This window comes from Gymnodraco acuticeps, unplaced genomic scaffold (assembly GCF_902827175.1).
Source record: "Gymnodraco acuticeps unplaced genomic scaffold, fGymAcu1.1, whole genome shotgun sequence".
Classification (NCBI taxonomy): domain Eukaryota; kingdom Metazoa; phylum Chordata; class Actinopteri; order Perciformes; family Bathydraconidae; genus Gymnodraco; species Gymnodraco acuticeps.
This window is the reverse complement of record NW_022992090.1, coordinates 221,321-233,720: the sequence shown is the minus strand read 5'-3', so window position 1 is coordinate 233,720 and position 12,400 is coordinate 221,321. Positions and strand designations below refer to the sequence as shown.

The 12,400-nt window shown below is 38.9% G+C and overlaps 1 protein-coding gene across 2 annotated transcripts in view; it reads left to right on the top strand.

Annotated features, from left to right (window-relative positions):
• Positions 1 to 12,400, top strand: part of dnah5 (dynein, axonemal, heavy chain 5) — a 156,480-nt gene that overhangs the window by 111,827 nt on the left and 32,253 nt on the right. For both annotated transcript variants that reach the window (XM_034202726.1, XM_034202727.1), the window contains 5 exons: positions 1,368 to 1,550; positions 8,932 to 9,036; positions 9,337 to 9,475; positions 10,088 to 10,202; positions 11,705 to 11,895. In XM_034202726.1, coding sequence (XP_034058617.1) covers positions 1,368 to 1,550; positions 8,932 to 9,036; positions 9,337 to 9,475; positions 10,088 to 10,202; positions 11,705 to 11,895 — 733 coding nt within the window. The remainder of the gene's footprint in view (positions 1 to 1,367; positions 1,551 to 8,931; positions 9,037 to 9,336; positions 9,476 to 10,087; positions 10,203 to 11,704; positions 11,896 to 12,400) is intronic.

Sequence of the window (12,400 nt, the reverse complement as noted above, 5' to 3'; positions counted from 1 at the left end):
TCCTTTGGTGTGCCTTGGGCACAAAAAGTTTGGGAACCACTGACTTACATAACCCCAGTTCTCAGAGTAACATGAAGTGAGATGTCTCACCAGACGGCCCTTCTTGCTAAGGCGAAGCGAGAAGAGGTGCTTATTTTGAATGACGCTGCGTCGTAGCGCAAGCTACTTAAAGGGTGGGTGGATTCCCTGACGTAGACGTCAAGATCACCAGCAAATCGGGATTGGCGTAATGAGATTGATGCTTCTGTTTGCATACGCGTTGAGGCGCATCCCATAGTGAGACATCTCACTTCATGTTACTCTGAGAACTGGGGTTACGTAAGTAACCTATAGTTTTAAATTAACTTTAAGGGAGTGTTCTAAATAGGTCTTTCCGCTAATAAACAGGTTTGAACGTTTGTATTGCACACATGAATGTCTTTCGTGTTGCTTATAATGCAAACATTAATTTCCACAAAACTTGACAGGTCAGTTGAAAAGCATTTTGCATGTCGTCCAGATAACAGTGAACTAAGTTAATGCCATATACATCACAACAGGAATGAGTTGTGTCATTAATCGATGCAATAATACTCATGTTAAGACAAAGCAAATTAAATCACACAGTATAGGATGTTGTGCTTCCAGGCATTTCTCCTTCTCATTATCGCCTCACAACTCCTGGCTACAGCTGATGCTAGTTATTCAGCTGCTAACACTGCAGCTGCATCCCTTCTATCTCCCATGCATCAAACTAACACACATACAAGCAATCACACAATACACAAAAATCCAAATACCAAATAACTGCAGCAAAATGATGCACACACACCTTATGGTGATTGCAAGTAAGCATGTGTCAGATGCACACACCATCTTCAACAAGAAGGCAATCTATTGAAAGGGCCGATTAGAGGTGTCTACACTCTCCCTCCCACCATCTCCTGAAAAGCTTACATTTCTATTAATATCCTGGTGTGAGGAGGAAGTGAAGGAGTCTGTGGATGTAGCTCCAGGGACAAACTGCCAGATGGATAATTAGTAGTTATTCTGTCATGAGTAATTTATTACTGATCAAACTCAAGACTCACACATCCATGCACACGTACACACTTACACAAACATACAGTTCATGCATACAGGAAATTATTCTGAGCAGCTGAATCTGCCAGTGTTTGTTGCTGACGTCAGGATACCTTCATCATGTTTGTCAGTATGGCCTATTCATACATGTTCAAAGACATCTGCTATTTATATGACATATATTACTGTCTGTTACTATGACTGTTTTATTCTGCTATGATGGTAAATCTGAAAATCATGCAGGTAGTATTTTTAAGGCTGACTTTTGTTCTTTGTCTTTTCTTCTCTCTTTCTTTTTTTTGAAGGTGAAAGTGGGTGACAAAGAGGTGGATGTGATGAAGGGCTTTAGGCTTTACGTGACCACCAAGCTGCCTAACCCTGCCTATACGCCCGAGATAAGTGCCCGCACCTCCATCATTGACTTTACCGTCACAATGAGAGGACTTGAGGATCAGCTGCTGGGCAGAGTTATCCTCACAGAAAAACAGGTAGAGTGCCTTGAAAAGTAGTAGCTATTATTTGATTTGTATTTACTGTATAATTTAGCTATGGCTACACTAATTATTGAATACATAAACTATAATTGCAAATTATTCTGTTTTAATGTCATGTTAAACAGAAAGGATGATCCACTGGTACTGTATGACGCAAATTGCTTACAACCCTATAGTTCCCGAAAAGCCTTGGAGACCATGTATAATGCAGGATCCCAACACCTCCTCCTAACGTGTACACCAAATTCTGTGTGACAATTTCACTTGGAAGTTTTAATTAACCTTTGTCTCAGGGCCCTAATGATTGTTGTGTTCTATATTAAGACGGTGTGAAAAAGCAACAACACAAGAACAAGTTGTACATATGCCTCAATATACTACCTCACAAAGACACACATCCAAGTGTCAGGGACTTGATTTGTTCATTCTGGTCAATATAAATGCATTATCAAAGCACCCAATGCAGAAGGCCAATGTCCTGCTAGCAATGGCTAATCATGAGATGAATGATTTATGCTGTATGGGAAAAGAGGCTCATTATCTGTGTACTAAATATGGATTTATTCACAATCCATCTCAGCTTCTATCTCTATCTTCATGCAGCATTTACAAGTCCAACATCATTTGCCAGTTATTTGCTGTTCACTTTATGTCTTCATCTTAATTTGCAGTAATATAAATGAAAGCATTTATTCAGAGGGTCCCCTCAAGAAAATGTTCATAGGCTTTAAGCAAACAAACACAAATATAACAGGCAATATGAAAAAAAAGGGTCACTTTTCAGTCTTTTCATCGTCCTGTCATAGATTGTTGTCTTGACCATAACAATCTTAACTTTGAACTCTACTGGACGGTTCAAATCAAACACATACATTCAGAGAAGCTCACATTTCCCATGGCTTTACAGTGGATCAGGACATATTTGGTCCATGTTGCTGGAGGAGTATAGTTCCTTTCATTCATGGAGTGGTACTTACTAAGGCATGTTACTGTAGCACTTTGATATTATGTTTGCTGTCATCTTTCCATTTATCCTTTTCCTTTCCTCCTCGTTATTCAGTGGGTTCTAAGGCGTTCTTGTAAATACACACTTAAGCAAATCCTTGAGGGAATTTCTTAATAATTATGACAAACGTCGACTTGGACTCAAGGTTGAACTATGTAGAATACGGGGTAAAACCTCATCAAAAACCTCATCAAAGTTTTGGGCCGTGATTTAATTATTCACATGCTAATTACTGATGGAGCGCTCCATTTCAGACGCCTACCCGTGCGGTCCGTGATCGGCACGGGGTGGGCCCCTGCTGAAAAGGAAAACCCCCCCGCAGAACTTGAAACGCCCCCTTGATAAACACATTTAATTATAATGAAACCAGCTGCAATGGATAATGGATCCACCAGGGAGAGCCGTGATTAAAAAGCTGCCACACTGGAACTCATGTGAAATAAACAGCTGATCTACAGATATCTGATATAGCGGATATTTGTTAAGATCCATATGTCACGGATAGGATCATATTCTGTGCTAAATAAGTAACATTAACTAAACATCCCCATGTTTTTATTTAACAAAATAATGTTTAATTCACGTTGGCGTAAGTACAAAACCATCGCTATGTTTTTAGATCAGGAAATGCTTCCAGGCTCAAACAAACGATTTTCAATCATCATCCTCACGATCATTTAATGTATCATATGTTCGCGAGTTGAAATGAATGCACTAAATTTAATCCACGTGAGTTTACAACAACAAAAATAATCGCTTTGTTTTTATATCACATCCGACCGGAGGAAAATGCAGCACGGGTCTCACTACCGATCATCCTAATCCCACGGGCAAACAATAATATGTACAGTGTTAATAGTTTACTGTATTATTAGTGTCTAATATTACTGGGGATTTCGGAATGGTAGCCTACTGGATTTTGATTTATTGTATCTGCTTCATATCGCAATATATTCCCGAAGTCTGAAATGCAAAAATGTCCCACATTAGGGCAATTCACCCTACATTTAATCATTCATACAAAATCATATTTCGTTTCTTTTTAACGAAATAAATGTGGTTTAATCCACATAATTTACTGTGTTAATTGTTTACTGTAGTATTGTGCACATTACTTTTCGCTGCTTGTTGCACCCCTGGTTAGAAGCTAAACTGCATTTCGTTGTCTCAGTACCTGCAATATGTGCAATAACAATAAAGTTGAATCTAATCTTGAGCAGGAACAAATGTATTTAGGCTACTTAGTACATATCTGACATAAACGATTAAACACATTTGTGCATTCTTTAAACCGAGTCAATCCGAGTCCGGAGGTGGCGGCACATTAAAGTGTGCACCTGATTGTTTAACTTGAAGGTGCCTGATGGCATTTAATCATTCAAACAAAATCATATTTCGTTTATTTTTAACGAAATAAATGTGGTTTAATCCACATAATTTAGGCCTATACTGTGTTAATTGTTTAGTATTGTTTAACTTGAAGGTGCCTGATGTGAACATTTCCAGAAGAACTCTAGCTTGAATGGCCTTTGTATGTATACAGTAGGCCTACACATAGGCGGCGCGTGAGGCTCAGGTTTGGGAAGGCTAAATAACATTTTTTTTCATCTTACGCTGCCCGCCTCCGGCGTCTAAGAGATCAACTCAGTGAAAGCACCGCCTGCTGACCGATCAGAGCTCAGTGTGCGGAGTTTAAATCTATCAAGTCATATTACAGGAAAAAGGAAATGCAGTTTAAACTGCCGTATGCAGAGAAGACGCCGACGTGTCGCACTTATCATTCATATCACACTGACATCCATCAGATCATCAATCAGATCATCGATCTCACATCGATATCACAATATTTCCTTATCTGAGTCAGCTTCTCGAGCCGTATCTGGCCGTGCAACACTTAGTTACATTGTCACATATACTGTATGCAGACGTATTATTTTAAGCAACACATTAAGTTGACGAAACACTCAACTCAAATGTAATAAAGTCAGATCCCCTCGTGTTTTAGATGGGGCAGTATCATAAAACTGTTGTACGCTTTCAAACACTCGGTAGTTTATTTTTTAACGAGTTGTTCTGTATTCTCCTTGCAGGTGCAACTATGTGGCTTGTATCCTGGATTATATGTTTAAGTCATCATGGATGTTTAAAGTTCATATTTGTCTAATATTAGTTTACTTTTCATGAATGAAGTATGACACTGCGCTGTCAGTACACTTGTCCCTGTTTGTGATTGGTCAAATGTAGCTAACCCCGTCCCTTTCACGTGAACGCGTTCTCAGCTGGAGAGAGAAACCCTGGCTTGATTTACCGAGTTGATAACCAGCGCCGTAGGACCGTTTAGCGAGATCGCGTTTGTTAGGGTTAGTTAAGATAACTCAAGCATATCCAGGGTCTGTTGAACTGGCTTCGTGGTACAGGGCACAGGTGGCTGCATAGCAGCGCTAATGTCAAAGACATTATATTTTACCAGGATGCAGTTACACAAATATTTGGGAAGGCTTAGCCTTCCCTAGCCTACAGCACCCGCCGCCCCTGGGCCTACAGTATAGCCCAACCATGTACACCAGGGGTGGCCAACCAACCAGGGGTGGCAAAGAGCCACATCATACATATATTTATGATCCACGTCACATCTTCAGTTTTGGCGGCAGTTCTCCTGTTTGTCTAGAAGTCTTCTCAGCACGGCTCTATAAATAGAGAATTACGGCAGATATGTAATATTTAATGCAGCCGAACCGTGTATTACAATGCCGTTATGTGATGACTTTCAAAGAGAAAAGCAAGCACACTCGGAATAAAGTATTATTGTATTTTTAAAAAACGTTTTCAGATTTCACATCACATAAACACCAAATCTCAGCATGCATTGCGGATAACCATCCAATCATCGAGCTGAGGATCTTGCCTACGTCTGTTTCCGGTTTCATTTAATGACCGATGTATTTTGTTATACACACATTCCTTCACATTTACATTTTAATGTGCATTAAAGTATTTCGTGAGGCCTTCTAACATGTTTTTAAATATAACTACGGTTGTAGTTGAATAGTTTGTAAATTAACATGAACCGAAGCTGTTGCTTGGCAACTCAATCGCACAACGTCACGTTCGTTAATTCCACATCCACATGCATGGATTAACATCGATTTAATACATTAATGTAGCCTTTGTTTCTGCTAAAAGAGGTGTCGACCAGCTGGGGCAACAAGAAAATCGCTGTAATCGAGTGTGACTATTACAAAATAAATCATTACGTCGGGGTAGCATTTGCTGGGTATTTCCGGTTATTTCTCCACTGGTTAACATGGGTTAACAATACCGTGTAGCTGTCACGTTTGAAGGGGAGGAAACCGTGACATCTTCACGTCTCCCAGCATGGTAAATCGTCACATGTTCACGTCTTGCCGTGATACCGGGTTGTATTTTTCATATAGGTAACACAAACATACACAACGAAACCATTTAAAAGCTGGAAATATATACATGGGATGTCACTATGATAATGTGAAAGTTTGATTGAGGTAGCATGGGATTTCATTCTGATAAGGCAAAAGTGTTATTATAAATATAATACAAATATATATATATACACATTATGTACAAAAATCAGTTTTTTCTGTCTTTATCTGTGCCACGCTTCAAAGCGGTTTCTGTCAATACGACACAGAGGGCAACATCACAGATTCCTCCTCCTCCATGTCAAAAAACAAGCTTAAAGCTTGACTCACGTTCAGAGTTCTCTTCATCATAGTTGAATCTTCAAAACTCTAAATCTATCTAACTATATCTAAATTCTCAATGTTTGTCTGTCACTTTACTTCAATCGCAGTCTCCCGCCGTCCCTCTTCGTCTCTTTTCGTCTCGTTTCGTATCACTCCGTTTACCTGATTACCTCACCCCCTCCCTGGTAAATACATCCTGTTGAGCAGAAACTACAGTTTCCAGTATTTTCCGTTTCGTAAAATGATAAAATACGGCGAAGATATTAAAATATGTGCTTCCATTATTCATACTTCTGAAATATATCTGTATTAACTTTATATCATCGTATGTCCGTGTTTATTGGGTCTTTTTGCATGAAACAAAGACTGGCATATAGTTTCAAGCCAGTACTTTCGACAGAAATACACATATACATCCTGTTGAGCAGAATCTACAGTTTCCAGTATTTTCCGTTTCGTAAAATGATAAAATACGGCGAAGATATTAAAATATGTGCTTCCATTATTCATACTTCTGAAATATATCTGTATTAACTTTATATCATCGTATGTCCGTGTTTATTGGGTATTTTTGCATGAAACAAAGACTGGCATATAGTTTCAAGCCAGTACTTTCGACAGAAATACACATATACATCCTGTTGAGCAGAATCTACAGTTTCCAGTATTTTCCGTTTCGTAAAATGATCAAATACGGCGAAGATATTAAAATATGCGCTTCCATTTTTCATACTTTTGAAATGTATTAACTTTATATCATCGTATCTCCGTGTTTACTGGGTCTTTTTTGCATGAAACAAAGACTGGGATATAGTTTCAAGCCTGTACTTTCGACAGAAACACACGGCAATGTTGTCCGGACTGTTGATTTTATGCGGCACCGGCTTGAACAGGTCATGTGATCTGATCACGCCGGCGTGACGGTCGACTCCAAAGGGTTAATATTAAATACATATAAGTATTTTTACAACTTGTATTTAGAAATACTCTGTTGTAATTATTGATGCATAAATGTGTTCATCCATTCAATGTGGCATCTGCTATAATGGGGTTAATGTATGATATTACTTAATAATACAATACATTATAATATATGATATGATAATCACATTTTAGTTTTATTCATTTCTTATTTCATAGTTTCTCATTATTATTATTTGTATCGCTCATCTTATTTTTGATTTTATTAATCTGTGAATTTGTGCTGTCCTGTTTTTCACTCTCACCCTGTTGCTGTTTGAACTACTGAATTTCCCCACGGGATTAATAAAGGTCCATCTTATCTTATCTTAATGTATAAATTGATTTACTTCAATCTACTGTACTGTGTAAAAACACCCCAACAATATTACAAGAAATAAAACGGATGATGCCATCGCCACGGTCCTTCACACAGCTGTGAGCCACCTAGAAGGCCCAGGCAACTATATAAGGATGCTGTTTGTTGATTTTAGCTCAGCTTTTAACACCATCATAGCTGACATACTAGTGGAAAAACTGTCAAGCCTAGGTTTCCCCTCCATCTTATGCGCCTGGATAAATAATTTCCTTACAGACCGTCCTCAGACAGTGAAAATAGGCCCTTATTGCTCCTCCACCCGTACCCTCAGCACTGGCTCCCCGCAGGGCTGCGTGCTGAGCCCGCTACTCTACACACTCTACACACACGACTGCTCTCCCATTCACCCCGCCAACTCCATTATAAATTGTGCAGATGACACCACTGTGGTCGGTCAAATATATAAGGGAGACGACGAGTCCGCATACAGAGACGAGATCCTGAAGCTGTCTGCGTGGTGTTCAGCTAACAACCTACATCTGAACACAAGCAAAACAAAATAAATCATTATAGACTTCAGAAAGCACCGTCCAGAACCCGCTCCCCTTCACCTCAATGGAGAGGGAGTGGAGAGGGTCTCCACCATGGTCTCCACCTTTAAGTTCCTGGGGGTTCACATCTCGGAGAGCCTCAGCTGGACAGCACACACCACTGCAGCAGTTAAGAAGGCCCAGCAACGACTACACTTCCTGAGGGTGCTTCGGAGAAACCGACTGAACAAGAAGCTGCTGGTGTCCTTCTACCGGGCAACCATCGAGAGCGTGCTGTCATACTCCATCTCGGGGTGGTATGCAGGATGCTCAGCTGCGGACAAGAAAGCCCTGCAGAGAGTGATCCGGATGGATCAGCTGCCCCCTGCCCTCTCTGGAACACATCTCCACCTCCCGCTGCCTCAGCAGAGCTAACAAAATAATAAAGGACAGCTCTCACCCAGGTCACAGACTGTTCTCTCTCCTACCTTCTGGGAGAAGATACAGGAGCTTCAAGTCACGGACAAACACAGTTTCTACCCCTGGGCCGTCAGGCTGCTTAACCACCACACTTAATGCAATAACCGTAACCATTCTCACACATACACACACTTTTAATGCGCTTTATATACTATTTTCATATACATATTTTTAACTATTTATTCCCCCGTATGATTGTTTATGTTGTCTGTCCTATTGCCGTGTTTTTTAGTATTATGTATGTGTTTGTATTTTTTGCACACCGGGACAGAGTTGCATTCTGAATCTCGTTATACTTTGTGTATAATGACAATAAAAGGCTTTAACTTAACTTTAACTTAACTTTAACTACTCACAGGAACTGGAGAAGGAAAGGACACATCTCTTGGAAGATGTGACATCTAACAAGAGAAAGATGAAGGAACTAGAGGATAACCTCCTCTACCGACTGACCAGCACACAGGCAAGGCAAACACATTTCAACGTGTTGAACAACATTGCCTCCAACTGAATTGGGGTTTTGGGCATGTGGTAATGTGAGTGTAGATACTGAACTTGTGGTGGAAGCTACTTTTTAAACCAGTTTGTCTGTCTTTATTTTTCATCCTGCTTTTAAAAAAACAGTTGATGAAGTATTACATTCAGATTTTGGCCATTACATTGGTTGCTAGGAAGGAAGAATATTATATCAGTAACAGCAATGGGTATTGTTTCTATTTTTATTCAACTGCTTACATACTCCTACAAATGTGTCTTTTTCTAGGGTTCACTGGTGGATGATGAGAGTCTGATTATTGTCCTTGGCAACACCAAGCGCACAGCTGAAGACGTCACTCAGAAACTGCAGATTGCGGCAGAGACTGAGATCCAGATCAACGCTGCCAGAGAAGAGTACCGGCCTGGTAAGTCATGACATAATATTTGTGATATTGGGCTATATAAATAAACATTGACAGAATTTCCTCTGATTGGTTACTATGTGCCAGCCAAGTTTGTGTTCAGTTTCACAAAACTGATTCATTTTCAATTTACAATTCTGCTTAATCAAGGACTGCACCAAATAACATGTGCTCACCACACACATCCCTCTAAAACAGATTTAGTTTATAACGAAAAGTATGTTGTTCTGTATTATATACTGTAAGGACAGTACTGTGTACAGCTTTGGAACAAATTAAGAGACCACTGCAGCATTATTAGTTTCTGTGATTTTACTATTTATAGGTTTGAGTACAAATAATTTTAACAACATTCCTCTGTGTTGGAATTCAACAGACACTGGAATGGAACGGCTGCCAAGCGTGTAGACATTGAGATTTAAGAACAATTTGGAGTAGTCTCTTAATTTTCTTCAGAGCTATATTTATGAAAAAGATGACAGGATTTTTTGAAAAAACAAAAAAGAGACTGTAAAGTCAGCAGTTAGTCACTAACTTGTGCTACAAGGACACTTGTTCAGCACACTTCCTTTGCCATTAATAATACCTCTTTTTTTGTTTGTGTGTGTTTTGCAGTGGCCACCAGGGGCAGTATCCTGTACTTCCTGATCACTGAGATGAGTATGGTGAATGTCATGTATCAGACCTCTCTGAGACAGTTCCTGGGACCTTTTGACCTCTCTTTGGCCCGGTGAGAATACTCTTCTGCTCCTTGTACACAGCAAGCGATGCTGTTCAACTCAAAGTCAGCCTTTGTCTTACAAATTGTGCTCCTCTAACTGGGATTTGTAAAGCCTCAGTGGGGGACCTGTTTCGGTTATTGGCATCATGAGTTAGTGCTGCTGGAGCACTTGGTGTACCCTCCAGGCAACTGAATTTAGTACTGATTTCCTAAAAAGGGAAAACAAATGATTAGATTTCATTTACAGTTTACAGCCAATCTTTGGACCAAAACCTTCCTCAATAATTCTCCATTATCTTTTATTTTATTTTTACATTTACAAACATTTATAGCACAAAAGAGAGCCTGCAATAATTTGTCAGTAACGTCACAATTGTACATGGAGCTCATTTGAAAAGCAAGATAACATTGGAGAATACAATACAGAAAGTCAATTTACATTTATTATAGCCATCAATTAAAATAAACTGCCCTTCTTTGTAACAAAATAAGCTCTGTGTAATTTACTTTATTTAAAAATAAAGCTACCATGTGGTTGATCCTTGTAGTTTATATTAAATAGAGAAGTCACTCTTGTGCTTGACCTCTGTAGCTATGTAGTTGGAATACAAATACACTTACTGTATGAAGTCCCTATTTCTGTTATAATCTGAACAATAGTGCTTTCAGTCTAATGTAACAATGCTACAAAGATGGCCTAAGCATCATCATAGGGTTATCATGATCAAATCTCTTTTACAGAGCTTCAGCAAATATTCAATATTATGTGCTTCATAAAGGTAGCTCTCCTTAAATAAAACATGCAGATGAAGTAAATATATTCATCATAAAGGTCTGTTTTCAATTTGTTTCCCTCTCGCATTTCGCTATTGCTCCTTAATTGCTGTTGTCATGGTTTGACCTTGTCCCAATAACATATTTGAGGTACAGTATGTGTGTAGTGGATGTATTTGCTACAGTATGTTAAGGGTGGTATCTACAGCATATGTGATGATACTACTGACCATGTTTACTCTAACTGCGATATTTTGTATTTTTCAATATACATTTGCTGTTTATCTTAGTGCAATGTGTGCATGAGGTGATCATCAAACACTGTGACAACCCATTTGAATCAGCTACCTATGCATTAGCAACTTCAACTACTTCTCAACAAATCATACAACTGATTGATTGCTAAAATGCAGTACCCAGCAACCTTTTTTTCAACCTGTGTGTCTGTGTGATTATTTTGTTTTGTTTTGTTATTTTATCTCCCATTGTAAAGCGTCCTTGGGTTTATTGAAAGGCGCTATAAAAATCGAAATTATTAATATTATTATTGATACTGCTAACTGCTATTATCGTTAATCGCTAGAAACACGTTTCACATAAACGTCAGTACTACTGTATCTATGCTCTAGTCAAGACTCCAAAATGTGGCATTATAGCTGTAGCTCTATGGAGCTATTATCCTGCAAATTAAATAAAACTCTACGTTTTCTATCTGCTCTCAATTTTTTCTCAAACAGTTCCTCCAAAAGCCCTATCACCAGCAAACGCATCGCCAACATCATAGAGTTTATGACCTTTGAGGTGTATAAGTACGCAGCACGTGGCCTGTACGAGGAGCACAAGTTCCTCTTCACTTTGCTTTTGACGCTGAAGATTGATATGCAGAGCAACAGGGTCAAACATGAGGAGTTTCTCACACTAATTAAAGGTAAGAGGAACATGTGAGCTATGTGCAGTAGATATTTCTAATCTCTTTGATTTTGATTCTTGAAGTTTGCTAGTTGGAGGTTTCTATGTACAGATAATTTCAACCTTTCAAGGATAATAGCTGGCTCCTGAACATCATTGCATTTATAAACTACGTTGTCAGAAAGTCCAACCTGGAATTGGAAATACAACATACAAATGTTTGAAAATGATAACATGAGTCAGCAGTATTTTTTGAAATAGTTTCCGGAAGTTTATTTGTTTCTCCGACTCATCGCCCGTTTTTCACTCAACATTTTGTTGTGTCTTATTTTCTGAGACTGCCTACAGTACCTAGAATATACTTTTCTATTATTAGATTAAAAGAAAGACACTAAGTACACATACTGAATACCTGTCTCTGAGACTACATTCAAATCTCAAAATACAGAGTAGAGAAGATATACTGTAAGTCTTGTTGTTCAGATATGACTACTAACTCAAAACACCCTCCCTTTGTTTGAGTC